Source organism: Balaenoptera acutorostrata, chromosome 7 (genome assembly GCF_949987535.1).
Source record: "Balaenoptera acutorostrata chromosome 7, mBalAcu1.1, whole genome shotgun sequence".
Lineage (NCBI taxonomy): Eukaryota > Metazoa > Chordata > Mammalia > Artiodactyla > Balaenopteridae > Balaenoptera > Balaenoptera acutorostrata.
Window position 1 is genome coordinate 42,548,404 of NC_080070.1, and position 27,695 is coordinate 42,576,098.

General features: G+C 34.5%; 1 protein-coding gene across 3 annotated transcripts in view; it reads right to left on the bottom strand.

Annotated features, from left to right (window-relative positions):
- The window catches only part of ANLN (anillin, actin binding protein), a 54,456-nt gene that overhangs the window by 12,688 nt on the left and 14,073 nt on the right, over positions 1-27,695 (bottom strand). The window contains exons 5-21 of one of the 3 annotated variants that reach the window (XM_057549948.1): positions 26,876-27,104; positions 24,843-25,033; positions 24,464-24,571; positions 20,787-20,910; positions 16,828-16,938; positions 15,892-16,118; positions 15,032-15,177; positions 14,609-14,756; positions 14,135-14,270; positions 13,308-13,490; positions 12,206-12,332; positions 11,505-11,553; positions 11,356-11,412; positions 10,712-10,750; positions 10,457-10,478; positions 9,438-9,541; positions 8,630-8,683 (exon numbers count right to left, since the gene is read on the bottom strand). In XM_057549948.1, coding sequence (XP_057405931.1) covers positions 8,630-8,683; positions 9,438-9,541; positions 10,457-10,478; positions 10,712-10,750; positions 11,356-11,412; positions 11,505-11,553; positions 12,206-12,332; positions 13,308-13,490; positions 14,135-14,270; positions 14,609-14,756; positions 15,032-15,177; positions 15,892-16,118; positions 16,828-16,938; positions 20,787-20,910; positions 24,464-24,571; positions 24,843-25,033; positions 26,876-27,104 — 2,055 coding nt within the window. Of the gene's footprint in view, positions 1-8,629; positions 8,684-9,437; positions 9,542-10,456; positions 10,479-10,711; positions 10,751-11,355; positions 11,413-11,504; positions 11,554-12,205; positions 12,333-13,307; positions 13,491-14,134; positions 14,271-14,608; positions 14,757-15,031; positions 15,178-15,879; positions 16,119-16,827; positions 16,939-20,786; positions 20,911-24,463; positions 24,572-24,842; positions 25,034-26,875; positions 27,105-27,695 lie in introns of all 3 variants that reach the window. The other 2 variants (XM_057549947.1, XM_057549949.1) reach the window with 2 other exon arrangements.

A 27,695-nucleotide genomic window follows, 5' to 3' on the forward strand; every position in this document is an offset into this window, starting at 1 on the left:
TCAATAAATGTTTGCTTAAAGAACATTGTTTGTTTTGTCAAATAATACCCAAATACTCCTATTGAAAAAAAAGAAGGCAGCCGGGGGAGGTGGGGGGATGTAGTACATACAAACAATAGAGTTTTATTCAGCCATAAAAAAGAAGGAAATCCTGTCAGGTGTTACAGCATGGATGAACCTTGAGGACATTATGCTAAGTGAAATAAGTCACAAAAGGACAAATACTACATGATTCCATTTGTATGAGGTATCAAGAGTAGCCAACTCAACAGAAGCAGAAAGTAGAGTAGTGGTTGGCAGGGACTGGTAGGAGCGGGGGGGGGGGAAAGGGAGTTGCTATTCAATGGGTATAGAATTTCAGTCATCCAAGATGAAAAAATTCTAGAGATCTGCTGCACAACATTGTGCTTATAGTTAATAATATGGTACACTTAAAAATTTGTTGAGGGTAGATCTCATGTTACGTATTATTTATTACAATAAAGAATTTTAAACTTCTGTGTATCAAAGCATAAGAAAGTGAAAAGACAATGTACAAAGCAGGAGAAAATATTTGCAAATCATGTATCTAATAATGGTTTAGTATCTAGAATACATTAAGAACTCTTATAACTCAACAATAAAAAGACAACTCAATTAAAACATTCCAAACAATCCAACTTAAAAATTAGCAAAAGACTTGAATAGACATTTCTTCAAAGACGATATACTAATAGCCAACAAACACATGAAAAGATGTTCAACATCAACAGTCGTTAGGTAATAATTGTTAGCTTGATGATGATGGCGACCATAATGATGAAGGTGAGGATAAGGACGAAGATTTCAATGGAAATCTCAAGTTGCCATTGTGTCCAGAACCATTTACTGAGGAATGAGTAAAAAGGAATCTGATTCTTTTATTGGAAGCACATTGCTTTGAACCAAAATAAACATAAGCTAAATTAAAAAACCAACAATAAGTTACTGAAAGCAGATTTTTTTATTGCTTGTTTTAAAGTTGAATCATTCTGTATCTATAAAGCTTTCCTTATTCCTTAGATACAAGTATGTTTCCAACATTTATAATCCCAAAACTCATGCTATAGCTTAAACCATGCTATGACTAAATTGTGTCTCCTCCCCATCCCTAACCAAATTCACATGTTGAAGTTCTAACTCCCCATACCACTAAATGTGACTGTATTTGGAGATAGGGTCTTCAAAGAAGTAATTAAGGTTAAATTAGTTCGTTAGGATGGGCCCTAATCCAATGTAACTGTGTCCTCATAGAAAGAGAAGATTTGGACACACATACAGAGAAAGACCATGTGAAGATACATAATACAGCTATCTACAAGCTAAAGAGAGAGGGTTTAGAAAAAAATCAACCCTCCCAATGCCCTGATCTTAGACTTCTAGCCTCCAGAACTGTGAAAAAATAAACTTCTGTTGTATAAGCCAAAAAAAACCCCCTCCAAACCCAAAAATTAGTCGTTAGGGAAATGCAAATCAAAACCACAATGAGGTGCCACTTCATACCCACTATAATGGCTATAATCAAAAATATGGAAAATAACAAGCTTTAGCAAGGATGTGGAGACACTGGAACCGACATTACTGGTAGGAATGTCAAACGGTTCAGGACCTATGAGAAACAGTTTGGTGGTTCCTCAAAAAGTTAAACAGAATTAACATATAACCACACAATTCCTCTCCTAGATATATACCCCCAAAGACTGAAAACAGGTATTCAAACAGGTATTGTATGCCCAAGTTTATAGCAGTGTTATTCACAATAGCCAAAAAGAAACAGACCAAATGTCCGTCAACAGATGAGTGGACAAAGTGTAGTATATAACATAATGCAATAGTACTCAGCCATAGAAAGTAATGAAGTACTGATACATGCCATATCATCTACATATACGTACACATACATATAAATTTACCACCAAAGAACAAAAGTTATCTGAGCAATAATTACCTCGTAGGTTATACATAGATAAAAGTAAAGTTGCTCTATAATGTATATAATATAGAGCTAATACATTTCATGATGATAATTTTCATCAAATGTTTGTACCATTTTACTTCCAGGCAGATTTCTAAAACTAAGGACCTCATATCAAACACAAGTCTGCATTACAGAGAGGGTAGAAAGCCACAAACATAGACCTAGTAGTGGAAGCCAATGTTGAAATCTATCTGACAAAGACATTTAAGTTCAATACGAAGATGGTCTGGAATGTCCTAAATCCACACCAGATGCAATTACTGTCATGATGTAATGACTCTTCACTCCCAACCATGGCTGATTTGCTAGCTACAGAGACACACACAAAAGTATATCTAAATTCTGTCCATTAAATCTACTCCAGTGTGCTTGGTTAGGGGGATACATAGAAAGGAGTTCTACTTTCATTACATGCTCAGAGCTCCACTTCCAGTTAGGATGTGAAAGGTCACAAAAGACCACCATTTCTACTGCAACAACAAGAAAACAATGGATAAGCTAAGAATATCTTATTTTCCTTAAAGCTATCTAAGAGCTGTGCAAGCAAAAAAAATTTAATGGACCAAATTCCAGTAAGGAATGTACCCTTCCTGGGTGAGCCAAATCAGGGGTGGCCACTTTATTCCCTGGGAGCAAGAACTGACAGAGGAGCATGATGGCAATAGGCAATGAATTTTGCAGGGAAAAGGAAAAACCAGTGAAGTCTTTAACAGCTAAGTGAAGACCGTCTACCTAGATGAGCATCTCAAAAGAGCCTAGGGTCAGAGCTAGCCCTCCCTACCTGCCAATCTCCCCCATTCCCCAGAATTTTGCTGAGTAAATGCTAATGCCACAAGTCAGAGGCAGATCTGGAAAGCAAAAAGAAATCTTGTAGACTTTCAGAATTTAGATCTCAAAGTTCTACTGAAAGGAGGGGCCTAACTTCACTCTCAAGGCATTTGAAACAAGAGTTGAACCCAACTAACTAAAGCACTATCTCAGCTCAACTTCTGATTATACTGAGAGACAAGAGGGTGTTATTACCACCTACTTCAGTCTCTACTGTTCTTTTATAACATAACATTACATAACAACATAACATCACATCACATCACATCACATCTAGCCTATGGTTTAAAAGTTTTACAAGACATGAAAAAGCAGGAAAAGGTGGCCTTTAATCAAAAGAAAACAAAACAAACCCTGTCAATAGCAGATCCACAGATGATCTAGATGTTAGAATTACAAGACAGAGACATTTATAATTTGTTAAGAATTTAGAGGAAAAGATGGACAAAAATGGGTGAGAAGAGGGAGAATTTTGACAGAGAAATAGAAGCTCTAAAGAAGATCCAAATAGAAATTTCAGAATAAAAAAAAAAAGTTGAAATTGATTCATTGGATGGGCTTTACAGGAAACTGGGGCACATTAGAAAAAAGGATAGATGAACTCAAAGACTGGTAAATAGAAATGATCCAAAATGAAACACAAAGGAAAATTAAAAACAAAAAGAGTGCCATAGACCTGTAGGAACATAGTCAAGAGTCCTACATACATTTAATTGGAGTCCTAGAAAGAAAAGAAAACAGTGCAGAAGAAATACTTGATGAGATAATGGCTGAGAATTTGCCAAAACGTATGAAACACATGAACTACAGCTCTGTAAAGGTCACTGAAACCTAGTATGATAAAGAAATAACCCAGTATGACAAAGAAAACCACACCTAGGCAGATTAGGGTCAAACTGTCACAAATCAAAATATTTTAAAATATTAACAGCAGAAAAGGGAAATTCCCCAGCGGTCCAGTGGTTAGGACTCGGCACTTTCACTGCCAGGGGCCCGGGTTTGATCCCTGATCAGGAAACTAAGATTTTGCAAGCCGAGCAGCGTGGCCGACAATATAAAAAAATAAAAATAAAAAATAAAAGCAGAAAAGATAAGAATGATGGCTGACTTCTTATCAGAAACAATCAAAGCCAGAAAACAATAAAATGGCATCTTTAAAGGGGTGGGTGAAAGAAAAAACCTGCCAACCTAGCAGTCTATATCCAAGAAGAATATCCTTCAGAAATTAAGACAATGTAAAGAGAGACATCTTTGGATAAACAAAAGTTAGAGAATTCATTTCCAGCAGAAGTATATTACAAAAAATTAAAAAACAAACAAACAAACAACAAAAAAAAACTTCTTCCTGAGAAGGCAATAATCCTAGATGGAAGCCTGGCTCTACAAGATGGAATGAAGAACATAAGAACCAATAAATATAAATGACAATTCCTTAAAATATATTTTTAAAATTTCTTTTAAAAATTGATTTAAAAATAACAGTGCATTGGGGTTTATAACAAGGGTAGAATTAAAACATAATGGGGTGGGCAAATGGAATTATACTGTTGCAAGGTTCTAACTGTTGTAAGGTACATGAAGTGGAATAACTGTATTTCAAGATAGACTGTAGTAATAGTAATAGTTTAAGGATGCATATTGTAATCCTCAGCAATAACTGAAAAAGAATACAGGCAGGTATAGCTAAAAAGCCAACGGAAAAGATAAAAATGATTACCAAAATACTCAATTAGAAGTAGTCAAGAAAGGAAAAACAAATGACAAAGAACAGATGAGACAAATAAAAAATAAAGAACAAAATAGTAGGACCAGGGTCTGTTAACTTTTCGTGTAATGGCCCAGACAATTAATATTTTAGACTTTGAAGACCATACAGTCTCTGTCACAACTATTCAATCTGCCATTGTAGCATGAAAGCAGCCATAGACAATACATAAATGGGCATGATTGTGTCAAATACTTTAGTTACAAAAACAGGCTGCTGAACTTTTGTTAATAATATATCAATATCAGTTCATTAATTGTGACAAAAGTTACTTAAAAAAACAAACAAACAGGCCAAGAGCCAGATTTGCCTGTAGGCTGTAAGTATGCTTGCTTTGTGGTAGACTAAACCCAACCATATTAGTATTGCATTAAATATAAACGTACTAAACACTCTAATGAAAAGACAAAAAATTGTTAAACTGAGTAACAAAATATGACCATAAAATATGCTTATGAGACACTAATTTGACATATAGGGACAGGTTGAGAATAAAGAATGGAAAAAGAGTGAATTCCCTGGCAGTCCAGTGGTTAGGGCTCTGCGCTTCCACTGCAGGGGGCATGAGTTCCCTGGTCGGGGAACTAAGATCCCGCATGCTACGTGGCACGGCCAGGGGGTAAAAAAAAAAGAATGGAAAAAGATATACCATACCAACACTAATCATAAAAAAGCTGATGTGACTCTATTAATAACAGACAAAGTAGACCTTAAGATAAAGATGACTACCAGAGACAAAGTGTTAACAATTCATCAAGAAGATATAATAATCTTAAATATTTATGCACCTAATAGCATAGCTTTAAAATACATGAAGCATAAGCTGACAGAACAAAAACTAAGTGCCTAAAATTGAGACTATGTTACTCTTACTAGTTGGAAGTTTGAAGGATTGATATTTTCTTCCCAATAAAATCATGCTTTCTGTCTAGCATGAAAATATTCACATAAGAAATATTTTAAAATAAATCATTCTTATCAGTCTATTAATAATGAAGAGACCTCATGTCAAAAGTATCTTTTAAATTATAAAAGCTGCTTAAGTACATGTGATAATTTTAAATGATTCTGAATGTGAATTAAAGATTACAAATATAAGAAAAATTCAATTGGAGAAGTATCATTAGAGTAAAATGGTAACATCCAAATATTTAAAGTCATATTGACTTCTGGGTCAAGATAGAAAGAGGGATGCTTTAGTCTGTCATTCCTGCTGCCCAGTGAAGAAGAATGACACCCTGGTTGGAATAATCTTAGTTCAGTCTAAATTTGAAAGTTTTTACTGTAAGGTTGGTTTCCAAAAATTTAGTCCTCCAGCCTAATAAAGGTAAGTTAAAGGGGGGATTCTTGGTCAAAAAGTATGGATTTCAATAGACTAACTCCATAAAATAAACCTTCAACTTTCTGAATTTCAAAGGCATCTATAATGTAGAGTCAAAACATCATACGCCTCATTATTATAATTGTTATAAATTCCCTTGCCGTTTTCTTTTCTATATTGTCAATGTTAAGTTCCTTAGCCACTCAATGCTAATTAATACAATTCTACCATTTAGCCCAGAGAACGCTCCTGGTAAGAAGAATCTCAGAAAGATGAGAAGAAAATGTTCCCTCTTACTCTACAGCTGTGAAAAGTAGACAATATTCTTGGTTAGAAGCTTGTCCTGAAGTGAACTGAGAATATTCACATAAGAGTCAATGTCACTACACCCTGTCAAGTGTGGAGACGTGCGAAAATGTATGATCCTATTCTGTTTTCTGTTTAACAAAATGGTCTTTTAAGATTATCAACACCTCAAAGATTATCGTTAAGAGGTGTAAAATGTACCCTATGATCAGGGTGACTGTGTAATTTTTTATACATCAGGATATTTCTGAGCGAGAATAATTATACCTGTTAATAATTAAACCAGACCAACAGGCATAAACCAGGATAGCTTTGGACACACCAGAACACTTAATCACTCCTCCTACAACCTCAAAATTCTACAGTGCTAATCAGTTGTTTTACCTCACAGGTGTTTGCCCTAATACTATTTAAATTGACATCTCTATTTCCTGGAAGGTATAAATATCTATGACATTTCTTTAAGTCAGAAGATGAGTTGTGGGATATGCTTCTCCCTTTATCCATAAAAGTATAGTAAAACCTATGACTATTTTGGATTCTCTATTCAAAGAAAGGATTTGAGAGTGTGACTCATTGAAATTCATAATTTAAATTCCAGGACGTCAGACTTTACATCAGATATCTATAACCTCAAATAAGAAAGCAATCCGTTATTAGTGGTATCCTAAATTTATAGAGCAAACACTCTGGGTTAACCTCAACAGAAGTCTCATTCTGAAGGGGATCTCAGAGATAACCCCGTGACTTATCTTTATTGGTCAAGACACCAGTAAGATAAGCAAACGTTCCCTTGCACTGATGGTCTCTGGTAGGATATGGGAGACTTGTTTACTCTCTCAAATTTAATCAAATGGGATTATTATGTGAATATACAAGGTGTTCCATTTTTCCCACCAATTTAAAGAACATCTAAACTTAACTATCTTAAATATTCTCCTACATAACCACAAGGTATTAGAACAAATATTTGCTCCCCCCGCCACTCAAAAAAGCACTTCTGTGACAAATTTTACATCTAAATTGTATTGCATTTGACTCAGGAAGAGACTTTACAGTATTGGACACAACCGTTAAGCTGAGTGATTTGATTTTACACTCAGATCAGGTGGCTGGATATTTAAGTTATAATTTCAAAATTTTTTTTAAGAGAATGGACATATAATTTATTTTTAATTTGTGTGATGTTTTAAATTAAAATGGCAGTGAAAAAAATTTTTAAAGAGCAATCAGTCTATATTTAACATATGTCATTGAAATCTCTTTCATTTTAGAGATTCATGAAATCTCTTACATATACAGAAATTGGCTATGGGACAACACTGAGTAAGGAATACAGTTCACAGAACCCCAGTTCTTATGTTTACCTAATTTGCAAATCTTGTTTTAAGAATTTAAAATACGACTTCTCTGGTGGCACAGTGGTTAAGAATCCACCTGCCAATGCAGGGGACACGGGTTCGATCCCCAGTCCGGGAAGATCCCACATGCCGCGGAGCAACTAAGCCCATGTGCCACAACTACTGAGCCTGCACTCTAGAGCCTGCGAGCCACAACTACTGAGCCCGCACGCTGCAACTACTGAATCCTGCGTGCCTAGAGCCCATGCTCTGCAACAAGAGAAGCCATGACAATGAGAAGCCCACACACCACAACAAAGAGTAGCCACCACTCACTGCAACTAGGGAAAGCCTGCATGGAGCAACGAAGACCCAATGCAGCCAAAAATAAAAATTAAAAAAGAAAAAACAAGAATTTAGAATAAAACAAAAAGTACTATCCAGCATTTTGCAAATTAGCATATCTATACACCCACAAGATGATTGTGATTGATCTTCACAAAGATATTAAAAATCCTAAAAAAAATTTCTAAAATATATGAATATATTTAGTATAATTTTAGCATTAAATGAATTTTAATTTTAAAATTAATAAACAGAGCATCACCAACATAGCAACATACCTATTAGCCAATTAAGACCACATTAGTTTTCTACTTTTACTTAAAACATTACCAATAGTTCTTTCAATAGAGAGGAGGTCAACAATATTGAATAAATTTTAGTTTTAGACATAGTTATTAATTTGGTATTTGGTACCCAGAAAAATCAATGCTGAAGTGACTATAGAATCTTAAAGAATTATAACATGAAAAAAGAATATAAAAGCCCAAATACCAAACAGGCATGAAAAAAACTAGAGAACTTTTAAAGAAAGCTTTAAAGAATTATGAGAGTAAAGAAAAAGATGCCCATCTACAAGGGTCTAAAGAAAGAATAATTTACATAATGTCCTTAATTATTCAAAATAACCAAGAAGACATGAGAGTGGTTAGTAAAACAAATACATAAGGGCCAAAAATTAAGGACTAATTTTTAAGCTCATTAGTTTCAAGCAAAGAAAATATGGCAACCTTTTCCTGGAACATATAGCCCAGTAGCTCTCGCTCTTTTACATCATAATTTATCTAAAACAAACAAAATAAAAGACAAAGAGAAAAAAAGACCCAGAATCACTCAATTTGTTAAACTAGCTGAATTACTAAATTAAAAGTTACATGAATTTTTTTAAACATCACTATATTCTAACTATAGAAATCTCTTATAATACTTTTAAATAGTCTGTATTATACAGCAGAAGCCAACACTAGGACTAAAGTTTGCCTCTACTTCTCTTACTACTTAAAATGGTCTTGTTAGCTATTAAATATTTAGTCTTTACAGTGTGGTGAAAAAGCACTCAATATGGTAGTGACACTACACAGATCTGAACTACGAAGTCTTAAACTTGGAGAGGAAAGTATGGGAAGGAAATCCCTTAGACTCATGAGTACTTTTCCAAGAAATTAATCTATCTTTCCCTATCTTGTCAAAACTAAATCCAAAAAATGTTGGTCATTTCAAAATATTGGTTTCAAATGGGCAAGAAACTATGTTTAAAACTGGAAGCTTAACATCTATATGCAAGAAGCAATACTTTCTTAGTCAGAATTGACATTTAGAATAAACCAGTATATGCTGCTTTGAAGACTTAACTATTAAGATACAGGGGAGAAATACTTCCAACATCAAAAAACGTATCATGCAGCTAAACCCATGTCTAATTAAGATGTACAATTCTAAGAACATACATATTCAGCCAAAGATTTCAAATACTTGAAAGTACTGGGACATTTTCATGGACCTAATTTTTCTATAAATAAATAAATAAATTTGGATTACCTTGTCCAGAGCAAATTTTGTATTTCCTACTGAAGATAATGACAGCGTGTAAGATCCAACAAGGGCAAAGTTGCTGCTACGCACAGCATTAAGACTGGCCATAACTAAAGAAAAAGGAAATGAGGTTTAGTTCAGAGTAACTTTAATAAGTATAAATAACAATTCGTCACCCCACTCTAACAGAATGAAATTAAACTGCCACAGAAAAAACTGCTTCATTTTCCTCTATCTCTAAATATGGGGGTGGGGCAGGGTGGGGAGAATAAAACATCAACATATTTCCTAATGAAAGAAAACTCTTAAGTATTTATATTTAACGTAAGTGAGGTACAGGCACATCTTAACATTTGAGACAGATGTGTTTTTAAAGATATAGAACCTAAAAATGTGTGCATAAAAAGCAATTTTCCTATCAGAGATATGAAAAACTTCATTGCTGTAGTCTAGGATGAGTTAATGAGCAGCAGGACTTTATCTGCACGTTCTTCTTAGTTATTCTCTTGTGCCAAGAAACAGAGATCAAAAGTCCAAAGGTGAGTGAAGCCAGCTCAATCCTAATCCCCTTTGGAAAATTTAGGCCTAACGCCACTCTGGAAAAGTCTTCCCTGGCCTACTGGCACTCCAGTTTCCAGTGAACTAGAAAGATGCTTTTCTGACATGATGCGATGCCAGTCATGATCAGTAAAGTTAAAACAGGTGAACTCCTCAGTGTGGCTAGCACAAAACAAATCTACAGAACAAGAGAAGATAGGGTGAAGAGTAATGCTACCTGCTGCAGTTGTCAAGTGACTAGGTATCCTATGTGTACTGCCTGCTAGAGCCTGAGCAATGTGCTGTTTGGTGGCCTGTGGTGGTTTCAGACAGCAGGTTATTCTCGCCAGTAATCTTATACGTTACTATCATATAGGAAATATTATTCAAAGGAGAGTAAGGTAAACACTCATAAATCAAGATGGCTATATGTATAAGTATGCAATTGCTTATATCCTAACGTTTCAAATAGTTCAAGATCCACTCACCTGAAGAATGAAGGGTGCTTTTCTAAAAAAAAAGGTGTGAAGAACGTAAGTTATTTTCTTTATTTGATACAAAGGTTTAAATATTAATTACAAACACTACAAGGACTATATTTCAGAAAACATTATTTTTTCCTTTTAGGATATTTTAAAGATTCCCAAAGCACTAAGGGTTTAGAAATGGTTACCCAATTTCCAATCGTATGTGTAAGATGAAGATTTCTCAAGGAACTTCAACTTTCAAAAAATTCTACTTACTGTGGTTACAGATGTGAGAAGTCGCTTAGGAGTAATAGCCTGGAAGAAAAGATAACTTAGTATATTTCCTATTAAACATTATGATTAAAACTAACCAAACTTGAGATTCTCCCACACAGAAAATAATTCTTAAATATCAATACATTATATTTGAGTCTTTTATTCCGGCTTTACCCATACTGTTATTCCTTTTTTGTTAAAGCTAAATAAAATTCTTTTAAATGATTTAGACAAAGAACAAAAGAGCAAAGGCTAGGAAGGACAGAAACAAAGCTGTTTCTATTCCTCATGCCTACAGTGAACACATCATTCTTAAGTCTGGTTTAGAGGAGTTAGTAAGACAAGAGTTCAGAGGAAAGGCCTGAGAAAAGTTTAAAGAGATAATAATAGCTGTCAAGCAGATATGGAGAAAACAGAATTGTCTAGCCTGAGTAATATCGGTAGCTTATACTTAGGGTCATGGTCACTCACTGCAAGTTTACTCTCAGTATTCATACCTATACCTATTCTGTGCAGTAACTAGAAATTTAAGGCATAAAAATGACCCAAAAGCTTGATAATTATTAAAAATTATACATAATTTTAAACAGACATTATATCTCCTATTTCTGATTATATTTCTACTGGGTTTCTTTCATTCTCACCTTTGACTTGTATGCTTTTTTCTTCTTATCAGGGCCTGAGGGATCTTTCTTTTGTACCTACACACAAATCCAAAGCATAAGTAACTTAAAATCTGATATCTTTAAGAAAAATACACTATTAGTTACTTTAGAAAGCTTTAACTGCTTACCAAGCTGTAAACTTCAATATTTATTTCAAAGTCATTGGACACATCCCGCCTGGAAAAATAAAAATATCAAATTATGCCATTAAAAATTATGCCACAAATACTGTTACAAGACTGAGGGTAAAGGAATTCCCTGTATTTTAAAACTAAAGACAATAGTTATAAACTATTAAAGAATATAAAAACTGGTAAGAACAGTCTATTTTTTCCTATAATACAGGTCAAACATTTTCTTCAGCATTTTACAACTCAAGATCTTAAATAATAAAAGTAGTTTTTCTTCCAAACTAGATTTTGACTCTAGTTTCAAAATAAATCTCTGACACTAAATATAAATGTCTTTCACTGAGACTTAATGTTCAGTACATTAAGAGATTTAAAGTATATATTAAAAAATTGTGGTCCAGATTTTGCATGTGTGTGTGTGTGTGTGTGTGTGTGTGTGTAGTAAATATATATGTTAAAACACTTCAAAACATCAAATACCTACAGTCACGTGGAAGAAACATGCTACTCAATGGAAGAAAAGATTGGAAACATAAAAGAGTTAAACCAACAAATTGAAAAATAAGTTATTTGTCCATATAAAAACAATAAACATACTGCATTTCAAAGATTATAAATTCTACCTGGATGCTTAGACTGTATTAACTCTATTAAAAAAGAAAAGTATGTTTGAACCATCAAAAGCCTAATTTACTTACAAAGTAAATGTAGTAGTGAATGTTAGAGCATCGCCATTAAGAGAATTTGAGGTACTTGCTAATGGTGTGGCTACCATATTTTCAGCTCCTGCTTTTAGTATAATTAAGAAATAGTAATTTGCTGCATCTGTAAGAAATAATCACATTACCTAATAAGCACAAGCAAAATCAGGTTTAGCTAATCAGCATTCTGGAAGACCAAATGAATAAAGTAATACTGCAACTGATTTACATAAAATTCATTTTAAATTTTCTAAAGTCAACTTTTCAGACACAAAAAGACAAGACATACGCAGACAGACATGTTCCTGGAACAGCATCACCAAGGTCTCTTCCTTTTAAGTGAACTGAAATAACTTCGCTACACATTCCTCAGTTTCTGCTGACTTCAAATTTTACCTATTGACCCGAAATTCTTTAGCTAATAGCATACATCTCAAAAGGGTAGATTCCGGTTTGTTATTTCAAAACTGAGATTAAAATGCTATATGTCTGTGAAAGTTGCCATCCTGCCCTATTTTTCAGATACTGGTGCCATAACCCCCTTTTCCCACCTCGTTTAAGTATGATTTTAAGTAGAATACATAGCTTAGGAAAGCTTATTTATTCAATCTAGAGGAATCAAGGGAATAAAATTTCAACAGAAGTATCTACACTGTGATGCTCTTCACTCCCACAACCAGTAATTCAGGATTCAAAGAACAAATTTACATGACGGAGTGAATTTTAAATAGAATAGAGTAAGTAAAATAACTTCTTTTAGATGTCCAATACTTTCCACAATAAAATTAATGAAAGTCAAATGGTCTGTTGTGTCAGAATAACTCACCTTAGTAATTTGTTTTATGTTCAATATTATGTGTAACAAGCCTTACTTTCAGTTAGACCTATGTCTGTTATTGCATGGATCAGTAAGAATATATATGAGATTTTTCCTTGGTTATTTTTATACACACATCTACATAAAAGGAACTAAGGGCCCGAGATACAAGCCTTGTGTCTTTATGCATGCTCTACTTGTTCCCATTTGCACAATTCCAATCTAGGTGAGGTTCATAATTTAACATATGATCTAGAAGTGAGTAAATAAATATTACCATACCTGGTTTCTGAACTGTACTGCAGACAAAATCTGCTTTTAGAGGCAAGCGGATTTCTGACAAAGTAATTGATCCTTTGGAAGGGACAAATTCACTTTGGGATATGGGACCAGCCTTATTCTTCCTCTGAGGCCCTTCATTCTTCAACTTATTCAACCCATCAATCAAAAGTGTTCTCTTCTCAGCTATGTAGAAATATGCAATATTTCAAATATTAAAACTGCAATTGTTTCTAAATGAAACTAATTCAAGAAAATGCACCCATGTGGCAACTGTATACAACACCAAAGACAGAATCAGTAACTCTTTCTTCATATAAACAGGTGGTAGGTAGTTAGGTAAAACCTTGATTGCTCAATCTGTTCACAAAATCCTTGCAATTTAATACTTCAACTTTTGGTCAGTTTTCTTGCATGGTTAATCTCTCCATCCTAACATGCCCTGTCATCCACCACCACACATACACACAACAAAATTCACATACTTATTTTTAGCTATACGTACATAGACAGGTACAGAGACAGAGCATGTATGTGTGTGTGCATAAAGAGTACGTATGTGTGTGAGTTCATGTATTCATTCTTAGCATACTCTTTACACTACATTTCTTCAAATGCATTCAAGGTTCTTTCACCCTTTCATGCAAACTACACCTTATTTTACATGTAGTGCTTTCACAAACCTTATAAGAAACAAAAAATAGATCAGCTGAAACAGATTATCAAAAAAGCCCTTTCTCTAAAATTAGAAATTTCTGAATATACTAGACAAAATGAGTTTTTCCTGGTTTGAAATTGTGTTGGAATTGTTTCAGGTGTATCACACATACTTGCAATTAGAAGAAGTCTTTCTGCTTCAGCTTCTTCCAGCGACCCTTTTCCATGCTCTTCATCAACACAACAGTTAAGAGCCTGGCTAGCCTGATAGATCACTGTCTGCTGCAAATTTATTTCATTATTGAGTTCCTAGTGAAACCAATGAGAGGAGGAAAAAAACTCACATTTTTAATCACCATTTTCACTTTATTTAAACTTTAATTATAATTTATCCAATTGGGTAATTTCCAAAATCTCCAGAGAGGGAAGTCAAAACATTACAGTTTCACTGTTCAAGTTTCTAGACTATGCACCAAAAAAGAGGACTTTTCTCAAACTGAATTCAGGATTAAGCTCCTGAGCTCCTGCATGTCACACATTGTCCTAGTCACTCAGGATACAGAAATGAATAAGGCTGGGCTCTTGTCCTCAAGGAGCTCACCATCTCATGCTGTCAACCTTCCAAATCCCCTTTCCACAGTACATACCTGCATTTTCTGTTTGATGTTAACCTGACAAGGAAAGCCATTCTTTTTTTCATTCAATTTTGAAGTAACATCTTCCTTCCGAACAATCACCTGCTTTATTGAAGGACGGTCTGTTTCTTTGACTCTTTGAGATCTGTATGCATCAATGCTTCAGGAAATAAGTTATACTCTATTAGAAATCCAGCAACACACTAAGCACTATCCTTTGTTGAACACATCAGCAGAATATTGATATTGCAACATATCAGTAGAACACTTCACTAGAATGGAAAATGCCATTGGGTGAAAGAGAGGCTTACCAAAGCTATTTCAAAGTTTTATAAAGATTAATACTAATAACACTATAATTATAAATAACAAAACTTGTTATGTCAATCTAAACCATGACCCTTAGTGAGTGAATGTCTTCTAAGATGTTCTCACCTATAAGGAAGATCATGATCTTCAGAACCCATACTATCACCAGACTCAGCTCGAGGGACACGGGTTCTTTGGAATTTTCCTGGCTTTGGACTTTCATCACTTATGCTGGTGTCTTTCAATTCCCATCTAGGCGAAGAAACTAAATTCTGCAGGAAGGCACATCAGATATTAGATTTGATGGATGACATTGATTCTAAATGAGAAATCTGAGGAATTGAATGACTTTATTACCAGAAAATAAATATCCAATAAGTTGACCGATTCATCATAAAAACAAGGCAAACTTAAATAAGTTCCTAAAATGTATATGAATAAAAGTTCAAAGACAGCTGAAGCCTACACTTGTAACTCTTTTTAAAAAATATTTCTAATTGAATCAACCTCCAAAAAAAGGTGCAGTTATTCAATTTAGGGTGATCACTTATAACAGTAGAGCTAGCTCTCAATAAATGTTAGTTATTTATCTGGTGCTAAATACTAATATGCTAATATGATCTAATATGCACTTGAACCCCATGATGTAGGTACTATTTTTAACCTAATTTAACATTTAACTGTGGCAAAGAGGTTAAATAACCTGACCCATAAACATTGGTTAATGGCAGAGCCAGGATTTGAGCCCAAATGTCTGGCCTTTTAAGCCATGTTACAGTTTGGATTTCATCTAAGGCCAACAGGAAACCACTGAAGAGTTTTAAGCTCTCTTTTAAGAGAATTAACATCAGGTTTGCAAAATACCCCTGGCTACAGAGTGCCAAATCCCCATGCACCAACTAAAACAAAAAGGGATCCAAATTCTACTTAGTTTCTTTATGTGCTGGGCCTGTTTACATTTAGTCCTTTCTTACCTCTGGACTTACCACACCAACTGTCTGTGCTAATGGAGCAAGTAAAGACATCGAGGAGATATTCAGTGCATCTTCCTGTTCCTCACTGCTTTCTGCATCTGCGTGATGCATCTCCTCCTGGCTCTTTTCCACATCTAGTTCACCTTCCTCTAGGACATCACTGAAGATGTCATTAATTACTTTTGAACTGTTGATATCATCATCATCATCCACACTCATCTCAATTTCACGTACCACCTCTGAAAAATATTTCAACAGGTAAATACTGTGATGCAGACCTTTAAGAATTAAACGGATAACAGAGAAGACCTAACATTCATATGCTTACTTAATAAACAGGAAGAAAAAGCCCTATGAAAAAGTACCTCCTAAACAAACAAAGCAAAAAGAAATAGAATACTACTAATATAAAGTTCCAATAACATTTTCTAAGTAATAAAGGTGGGAACTATCAAAAGCTGATTCAATTCTTCGGGTTTAAGAAAGAATATTAAAAACCCAGACTGCAAGATAATAGCCAAAAGCTTCAGATTTACAAAAAATATTTTTCCAAATAATTCTTTTTCTATTGTTGGGAACTGCCCTTTCACATTGCAGTCAATAATAGGAAAATATTAACATCACTTAGGGCAGGGTTCACAAAACTTCAAGGGCCGCTGATTCCTCTAACCATACATGCAGAGTGTGGAAGGGCAGCACATTTCCTTTCCCTGTGAAAGTGAGTGATAGCCTTAATCAGATTTTCACAGGGGCCTGGGACCTAAAGATAACTGTTAACAGTACTGTATTTTGTGAAAGCTAGAGTATTTCCTAGTGGAAAAAAAAAAAGAGTATTATAAAATCATATTTTGAAATATAGAACACTGCATATTTGAATATGAGAATACTAATTCTCCTAGCGTGTCCAGAGTTAATAAGAGAAAAAGAATGAAAACAACAAAAACCAACCAGTCAGCTGTTCAACCTTTGGGTCTGATGTTACTTTTAAGGACTTTTCCTCTTCTAAAAACAATGTTATTTTCAAAGGGCTAGACTTCGTCATTTCAGATCCAGTAAAACCTAAAAAAAATTTAGGAAAAACCATATGAATATATATAAAAACTTAGAGTTTTTCAATTAAGGAATCTTACATATCTTGTTTTCTGATTATAAAGCTATGCATTTCAAATCCAGAAATGCATAAAGTAGAGAATCCCCCAAAGCACCTGTCTTCTCTTAACTTTCCCATCTCTCTCTTCTTCCCTAGAAGAGAAAGGGGACACTAATATTACCAGGTTATTGTTTGTTCTTCCAGTTTTCCCCCATGTATACATATGTATATATCCTTTAAAAAATTTTTTTCCATTATTTTATTTTATTTTTTAACATCTTTGTTGGAGTATGATTGCTTTACAATGTTGTGTTAGTTTCTGCTATATAACAAAGTGAACGAGCTATACGTATACATATATCCCCATATCCCCTCCTTCTTGCTTCTCCCCCCAACCCTCCCTATCCCACCCCTCTAGGTGGTCACAAAGCACCAAGCTGATCTCCCTATGCTATGTGCTGCTTCCCCCTAGCTATCTATTTTACATTTGGTAGTGTATATATGTCAATGCCACTCTCTCACTTTGTCCCAGCTCACCCTTCCCCCTCCCCAAGTCCATTCTCTACACCTGCATCTTTATTGCTGTCCTGTCCCTAGGTTCATCAGAACCTTTTTTTTTTTTTTTTTTAGATTCCATATGTATGTGTTAGCATATGGTATTTGTTTTTCTCTTTCTGACTTACTTCACTCTGGATGACAGACTCTAGGTCCATCCACCTCACTACAAATAACTCAATTTCGTTTCTTTTTATGGCTGAGTAATATTCCATTGTATATATGTGTCACATCTTCTTTATCCATTCATCTGTCGATGGACACTTAGGTTGCTTCCATGTCCTGGCTATTGTAAATAGTGTGATCATACTATACATGCTGTTCTGCATTTTGTTTTTCACTTTTTAAAAAGTGTCAATAAAAACACTTAACTAGCAATAGAAAAACACTACTTCAACATAATAAAGACCATATATGAGAAGCCCACAGCTAACATTATACTTAATGGTAAAAGATTGAAAGCTTTTCCTCTAAGATCAGGAAAAAGACAAGCTAGAGATAAGCCCACTCTCACCATTTCTAGTCAACATAGCTTTTTAAAAGTCCTAGTCAGAGCAATAGGCAAGAAAAATAAATTAAAAGAATCCAAATTTTAAAAGAAGTAAAATTATCTCTGTTCACAGATAACATGATCTTATATATAGAAAACTCTAAAGATTCCACACAAAAAAAACCTGTTAGAATAATATACAAATTCAGCAAAGATGCAAAATACAAAATCAACACAAAAAAAACAGTTACATTTCTATATACTAACAATGGACAATCTGAAGAGCAAATTAAGAAAACAATTCCATTTACAATAGCACGAAACAGAATAAAATACTTAGGAATAAACCTTACCAAGGAGGTGATAGACTTGTATACTGAAAAGTACAAAATATTGCTGAAAGACATTTAAAAAAACACAAATATATGGAAAGACATCCCATGTTCATGAATTGGAAGACTTAATACTGTTAAGATGTCAATACTACCCAAAGCAATCTACAGATTCAATGCAATTCTTATCAAAATCCCAATAGCACTTTTTGGAGAAATAGAAAGTCTGTCCTAAAATTCATATGGAACTTCAAGAGACCCTGAATATCCAAAACAATTTTGAAAGAGAACAAAGTTAGAAGACTGACATTTCCTGATTTCAAAACATATTACAAAGCTATAATAATCAATATAGTATGATATTAGCATAAAGATAGACATATAGACCAATGGAAAAGAAGAGAGAGCCCAGAAATAAAACTTCACATATATGGTCAAATGATCTTTAACAAGGCTGCCAAGATAATTCAATGGGGAAAGGACAAATGATGTAGGGAAAACTGGATATTTACATGCAAAGAATTAAGTTGGACCTTTATCTGACGTCATATACAAAAATCAACTCAAAATGGATTAAAGACATAATGTAAGACTCAAAACTATAAAACTCCCAGAAGAAAACAGAGAGAGAAAGAAAGCTTCATGACATTGGGTTTGGTGATGATTTCCTGGGTATAACACAAAGCAGGCAACAAAAGCAAAAATAGACAAATGGGACTACATCAAACTTAAAAACTTTTGTGGGAGAGGGGGCAAGTTAGGAGTAGGGGATTAAGAGGTACAAACCACTATGTATAAAATAAGTAAGTTTCAAGGATATATTGTCCAGCACATGGAAAATATTTTATGATAACTAAAATGGAGTATAATCTATAAAAATGTTTAATCATTATGTTGTACACCTAAAACTAATATAATATTGTCAATCAACTATACCTCAATTTAAAAAAAAAGTTTTGTGTATCAACCTACTGAATGTGAGAAAATATTTGCAAATCATATATTTGACAAGGGGTTAATATTCAGAATATAAGAACTCCTACAACTCAATAACAAAAAATCAACCTGATTTAAAAATGGGCAAAGGACATGAACAGACACGTCTCCAAAGATGATATACAAATGGCCAACAAGCATGCGAAAAGATGCTGAACATTTCCAATCATAGGAGAAATGCAAATCAAAATCACAATGAGCTAATAACTCATACATATTAGGATAGCTACTCAAGAAAACAAAAAATAACAAGTGTTGATGAGGGTGTGGAGAAATTAGAATGCTTGCGCACTGTTGGTGAGAATGTAAATAGTGTGACCACTATGGAAACCAGCATAATGGTTCCTCAAAATATTAAAAATAGAACTACTGCATGATCAAGCAATCCTACTTCTGGGTATACAGCCAAAAGAATTGAAAGCAGGGTCTCGAAGAGATATTTGCATACCCATGTTCATAATAGCACTATCCACAATAGCGAAGAGGTGGAAGCAACCCACATGTCCATCAATGGATAATGGATAAACAAAATATGGTATATCTACACAATGAAATATTATTCAGCTTTAAAAAGGAAGGTAGTCCTGACATGTCAACATGGATGAACCCTGGGACATTATGCTAAATTAAATATGCTAGCCACAAAAAGACAAATACTATATTATTGCATTTATATGAGGTATCTAATCTATATGAGGTAGTCAAATTCATAGAAACAGAATGTAGAATGCTGGTGACCAGAGGCTCAGGAGGGGGAAAAGGGGAGTTGTTGTTTAATGGGTATAGAGTTTCAGTTTTACCAAATGAAAGTTCCAGAGATCTGTTCCTCAACAGTGTGAATATACTTAACACTACTGAATTGTACACTTAAAAATTGTTAAGATGGCGAATTTCAGTAATATGTATTTTTACCACTATTGTTTTTTTTTAATTTAACTGCCTATGATATATTAAATGTCATTACATACAAAGCTACCTTATTCATTTTAAGCAGCTACATAATACTTGATTACATGGATTTAGCACAATTTATTTACAGTCTTCTACTGATGTGCATTTAGGTCATTTAAATCTTATTACTATTACAAATGGTGCTACAATTAATATATTTGTACATACACCTGTGCACACTAGTTCTAAGAATTCAACTTACAGAAACACTTGCAGAGCACACACACTTTACAATTCAATAGATATTACTGAATTTTTCTCCAAAAAATACTTATAGTAATTTACACTCTCATCAAGTGTATGCGTTCTCACTCTGGAAAGATAACTAAGGAAGAAGGATATTGCATGGCTAGAAATGAAAAGGTAAGTGGAAATGAAGAAATGAATCTGTCTTTTTACACTAGAACAGCATTTCTGCTTTCCAGTCCAATTTCCAAAACTATGGTAGACTGAAATCTACATTTTAAGTGAAGTAGAAATAGAAAACGCTTACCCGTAGGTTCTATACTAGAAGGTTTTGCTGGTGTCTGATTTTCTGCCACCTTTTCTGTTACTGGAAGTGATGGGGTATTTGGACAAACTTGTTTTCTGAGGGGAGTGTTCTGACAGTGAATTTCCTGCAAAAAGCAAATGAAGAGATAAACTTTATCTCTCAAAACTATAAATTTTGTCTTTTTACATGTTATTAAATGAAATAAGTAAGAGTCATTGTTCTATATAAGCTTCCTCAGAACAAAACAGATAATGAATGTGAAAGGGTCCAGTCATGTTTAGAACACAAAAGGCCTCGGTGCTAGTTCACATTCTTGGTAATTCATAGTATGTAAAATCTTTTTTAGAGACCAGTAGGCAAGAGAGAATGAAAATCCACATCAGAGTTCAGCTTTAGATAAACCAATTCAGGTGAAAGCCACATATTGGGAAAAAATAATTGTCTCCTCAGAAAGACCAAAACAAATACTAGCAAAACCACACGCCTCTTCCTCATCCCTTTCTAGCCACCACCTCCTTGCTCCCTTCTCTTCAGAACCAAACTTCTGAGGACTGCCTATACGCCTGGACTCTGCTCTTCACCCACTACTACGTGCATTCTACCCTCACCACTTCATTAAAAGGCTCTGCCAAGTCACAACAAGCTCCTTATTTCAAAACCCAGTGGTCTCAGTCCAGTCTATGTCTGACAACAAACACTTGGCAATACCAACCACTCCTCCCTTCTGAAAGGCTCTTTCTTCCCCTGACTTCAGTTATACCATACTCAACTGCTTTTCCCTCCCATCTTTTAGGCTGCTCTTTCTGTGGGTACCACAGATGAGTTCTGAGGTGGGGAGACCCCTGAACTCCCCATTATTGTGTTCAGAATTTTCTTTACACGTATATGTGCAACTGTCTGGGGAGGGATTCCACAGGTTTATCAGGAATCATTTAACAAAAAAAAATCATTTAAGAACGGTTGCTTTTTATTTTCCAGAGATGTAGAAGGAAAACCATGAGACTATGACCTACCGGCAACCAAGTGAAGAAGGTGCCTCAAACAGAAGAGAGTGATTCACAATGTCAAATGCTGCTAATAATAGGTCAAGTTAAACACCTGAAAACTGATTACTGAAGATCACTGGTGAATTTGATAAGGGTAGTGGTGAACGCCTGAGTGGAGAGATCAAGAGAGAAGGGAAGAGAAAAACTGGAAGATACAAGTAGAGACATCCTTTTGGAAGAGTCTGGATGAAAAGGAGGCAAAGAAAGGGAGGGGAATAGGAGATCAAAAGAGTTGTTTTTGTTTTAAGATCACAGATAATAGCTTGCTCTATGCTGATGGGAAGGATTAGCCCATTCGTTCTTTCTTCCAAAGACAAATTTACTGTGCTCCTACTGCGAGTCAAGCACTGAGAACACAGAGATGAATAAGGCTCTCATAGACAGTGGTGAAAAACAAAGTTAAAACAATTATAGGAAGATAAATATTCCAGTGAGGTAAAAACAGGATGACATGGGCCCAAAAAAGCAGGAGGGGGACTGGGAAAAGGGCCAAGTAAAAACTTCCAGAGGGAATTAAAATTTAACCTATTCTTAATGAAGCAGGAGCTCACCACAGAGATATTTCATCCAGAGAGACTAGCAAGGCAAAGACAAAGAGATCTGAAAATATGGGTACATTTGAGAGACTACAAATAGTCTGCATGGCAGGACTGAAGCACACATGTGGAGGAGCAGGGAAGAGAAGCCAGATTTCTGAATGATTCTAGATATCAAGCCAAGCACTTTAGACATTTTTCTGATGTTAGCTATGGGGAGCTCTCCAGGATTTTAAGCAAGGGAATACATGCCTATCTGCCTTTTAGAAATATTTTTCTAGCAGCAGTGGGTTAGATGGACTGGAGAGAAGCCAGACTAAAAGCAGGGTGTTCACACAAAGCTATGGTAATGATTAAGGCAATGGCAGAGGAAAATACACAAGATAAGGAAGCTTGGTGACATACTTAGAAAATGTATCACTGGATGTGTGTGTGCATGTGCTAGAGGCCAGCGGGTGGGAAGACATAGTAACAGGAGGAAGGAGCCAAGGAGGTACTGCCAGATTGTTTTAGATGATGAAGTATAGAGTAAAGCCCTAAGTGAAGACAGAGACTACATGGGGAAGATATTCCAGCAAAGCATAGAAAGCTCTGCCAGCCAACCAAAGCTCAATTAGAGCTCAGGAGAGAGGTGAGGGCAGAATAGCCAAGCATTATCAGCATTTCTGTGATTGACTGAAGCTAGATATGAGGATGGGAAAGAGATGTTCCAGGACAAGTGAGACAAAAAAAATGGTTGAGATCAGGACCTTGAGAAACATGATTTGTTAAGCGAGGGAACTGATAAAAAAAAACAAAATCAAATAGATCCTTCTCAAAGAATAAAGGATAAATGTATTATTCTATTTCTACTGGTAACCACGTTAAATATAGTTCTATTATTTTTAGCTTAAAAATATATCCTAACACAGGAAAATTAAGAGGTATAAACTTCCAGCTATAAAATAAATGAATCACAGGGATGAAAGGTACAGCACTGGGAATACAGTCAATAATAATGTAATATCTTCGTACGGTGACAGATGGTAACTAGACTTATTGTAGTGATCATTTTGTAATGTATAGAAACATCAAATCACTGTACTGTGCAACCAGAACTAACATAGTGGTATAGGTCAATTATACTTCAAAAACAAACAAACTAACTCATAGAAAAAATGATCAGCTTTGTGGTTACCAAAGGAGGGGGTAGGGGAAGGGGGAATTGGATGAAAGTGGTCAAAAGGTATAAACTTCCAGTTATGAGATGAATAAGTACTAGAGATATAATGTACAACCTGATTAACATAATTAACACTGCAGTATGTTATGAGAGTAAATCCTAAGAGTTCACATCATAAGGAAAATATGTTTTTTTCTATTTCTTTAATTTTGTATCTATGAGATGATGGAGGTTCACTAAACTTATTGTGGTAATCATTTCATAATGTATGTAAGTCAAATCATTAAACTTTTACAGTGTTGTATGTCAATTATATCTCAATAAAACTGAAAGTAAAATGTGTGTGTGTGTATATATATATATATATATATATATATATATATATATATATGTATATCTCCTAACACAGTATTTTGTACACAGTAGGCATGTAGATGAAACAGAAGATAGTTTAACACAGTAGGGATTTTGTTGAAGGCTTATCAGTGAAATTTGACCAGAAGTAATATGAGTAAACAGAAATCTGGGAGGTATTTGGTGACTGAAAGAATTACAGATAGTCTAAAAGTATGGTATTTGGGGAGAGATATATAATCATTAATGAGAAAAGCAGACTCTGAGAAATATTTGAAAACCAGCATCTAAATAGAATGTTAAAAGGAATCTGAAATCAATTGAATGATGAGAATACCTTTTAAATTTGATTTTAAGTAGGTCATCAGTAAACATGGTTAAAAGTTCCATTAAATGGCAAAATATCACAAGAGAAAAGCAAAGTTGGTATGACCATATAAGGAGTTTATGAATAGAAAGCTGCATAGTTTATTGGAACAAGACAGTATATAAAGAATTATTTTACAATACAGAACCACAAGTTAAATCCCAGCACTACTTTGGTAACAAGTTCACTTTTACATTTCTTGTTTATATTACCTGTTTGGTTTCTAGTTGTTTGCTTCTTGAGTTTTCGCCTTTTTCTGCACTCCATAAACTGCCCTTGTCAAATCGGCCACGAAGACATGCTAGTTCTTTTTGACGTTCCTAAAACCATCAAAAGCTCTATTTTACACAAGAGCCAAAAGTATGTTTAATAATATTCAAATTCTACTAACCTTGTCCTCAGTTTTCAGATTAAATTCACAATACACACAGAATATAGGACAATAATATTTCTAATTTGAAACAAGTGATACAGAGAATCAAGATGCTATTTATCTCCAGTCAAAAAGACTGGAGTCAGAATTCATAGTTTGACTTCTAGGTTCTATGCTCATACCATGTAATGAATAATGTTAAAAGCAGTAAGCCATACCTGCTTGAGCTGTTGCGCTAAATGAGTAGTAGACGAAGATGCGTTTTGCTTGAATAATCTTTCTTGTATGGCCTTTGTATTTGGAGTGATAATGGGAGTTCTATGGGGTGTGCTACGAGCTGGACTTTCTTTGCTGTGCTCTTGACAACGCTCTCCAAAGCGTTCCAGGAAAGGCTTAATTCCTGCTCCTCCTAAAGATAATACACACATTTTTGGGAGGCTGTTTAGAATAAGTAACAATTATGATTTCTATGGGAAAAGTTCTAAAATCCAGTTCAGCTCCAAAATGCTTTGATTCTACTAGGAATATTCATTCAGAAAGTAAACAGAAAGAAAATAGTTCAAAAAACTTAAAAAAAATAAGTTTTTTTACCACACTATTTAACTCCATGTCCTAAAATTTGTTTTACAGGATTTAATTCTTTAAAAAAAACAAGAAGAAGAATTTTTAAAAAGTAGAGTAAGAGGACAGTAGGGATTAGAAAACCCTTAAACTAAATAATCAGAACCTAGATGATTGGAAATTGACTGTATGTGCATTAATAATATACCCTAACAACCAAGTATCCTGGCCATGATAACCCAACTACTAATATTTCTACAGCCCAATTTATTTTCTTGCTTTTAGGAAGTCTAACATGAAAATCCAGTGATTAAATCCTTTTTCTCTTTCAAAAATAATAATTAGGGATAATTTACTTTATCAAAGGATGTCTTGGTTTTATAAAGTCTTAAAACAGTACTCATCTAAAATAGTATGAGATACATTTAAAATAGAACAAATGGGATACATTACCACCTCCATTATAAGAATGCTAGGGTTGCACTACATAAAAGGAGGTTACCTATATCATTAACTGGCAAACATTTTACCATAAACAGCCAAAGAGTAAATATTTGGGGCTTTGCAGGCCATATGGCCATTGTCACAACTACTCAACTCTGCACTGAAGCATGAAAGCAGCCACAGACAGTAAATGGGCATGGTTGTGTTCCAATAAAACTTTATTTGCAAAAACAGGTGAAGGGCAGAATTTGACCCATGACCAGCAGTGAAAGCGCCGAGTCCTAACAGCAATACCACCAGGGAATTCCCAACAATGCCCCTTATGTCGTTCTTATCTATGCCGTAAGTCTTTAGAAAACAGGGAGTCATAGTCTAATTTCACGTGGGGCTTTTGCTATTGTCTCCAATTCTCATTTTGGCTCATCTGGAAACTGACTGCTGGTTTCTACTTACCCCATAACTAATGGATTCCCCACTCTCATCTCTCTGACTACTTCTCTTTTATGATGAACTATTATTTCTGGAGAGATTGTATTTTTAAGAAGTTAAAATGTAGAATTAACAGTCTTTCCGAAAGCAATTCTAATGAAAAAGAATATAGCTCAAAGTACACTATATTACCCTGTATTTGAACCATATTTTTTTAGTCCTATGTTTCTCAACCAATAGCATGCGGGGGTATACCAGAAGGTGTAAGTCACCACAAGATAAATATGGACTTCCTGGAGCATCAGTTTACCATAGTAAAATTGAACCTTCATATGTATACATTCACATACAATATACACACATATAAATTAAATGGGAGTGGAGTCATTTGTATACATATTCCCTTCCCTTTGCTACTACGGGTGCTTTCATAGTGAAGTTTGAGAAGCACTGCTTTGCACGCTTGGTTATAAGAACGCTTCTCCATTATATCCTTAAAATGTGATTTCCAGTTGTATATGGTTTGTCTGCATCAAAAAGTATAGAAGAAAGTATCTCGGTCTTTCTAGAAAAAAGCATGTTTAAACTGTTAAAATGTAACAAGTTAAACACTTTGACCAGTAACCGGGCTAGTCTACATTAATGAACATTCATTCAATCAATTAAAGCTGATTTTGAATAAGTCTCACTTGATACATTCGGGCATTTGCCCTGGCAAACCAACACTGTACCATGAGCAATTGGATATTTAAAATGCTAAGAACAGACACACTGAAAATAGTCAGCAGTACTTTAGATTTTTTTAAAAATATGTTACCTGGTGTTGTAGATTTGTCCTTAGGTTGAGACTGCAGACAAATTTCTCTGTTTAATTCTTCCTTGGGCCGAACTGTCCTGGATACAGTTGATCTCTCAGTTGATTTTGACACCTCTGTTTTAAGAGGACTAACAGAGGTTTTTTGAAGTAGTTCAGGATTTTGTACCTCACAATTTTTAGCACTGGTGATGGATGTAGTAGAAGATTTCACTGGGGAAGAAGTAGCTTTCTGCAACATGATAATACTTAGGGTAAATAACAACATTCACAATATCTAAAGGTAGTTCTATAAAAAGCACTCAAATCCTATAAAAAAACCAACTCAAATCCTATATGCTCGGTAGCCTTTATGTAAACTCATGGAAAAAAGTATCTTACTCTCTAATAGATCAAACCAATTTGAAAGGTTTGAAAAAAATTAACTTAGAAAATGCCATTATTCAAATTATAATATGTAGTTTAGTCTGCATAATATACTGATGGGTAATTTATTACGAGGGATAGGGTCACTCACTATTTTAAAAAACAATTTCTTTTATATTATCACACTAGTACCTTTATAAATGTTAATTGTATTAGGTCAAATTACCTATATATTTGCATTTTAATTAAATCAATATTAACTTGACAAAATCGTATCATGTACTTGAAGGTGAACTATAAGTTATTAAGTATTTACTATGTGCCAAGCACCATACTAAGTGCTTTATGCACATTATCTCATTTAATCCTCCCAAACCCTTTCTTTCCCAATTTACAAATGGAAAAATAAAGTTTTGCAAGATTAAGTAACTCTCCAAAGCCACACTTCTAATTATGT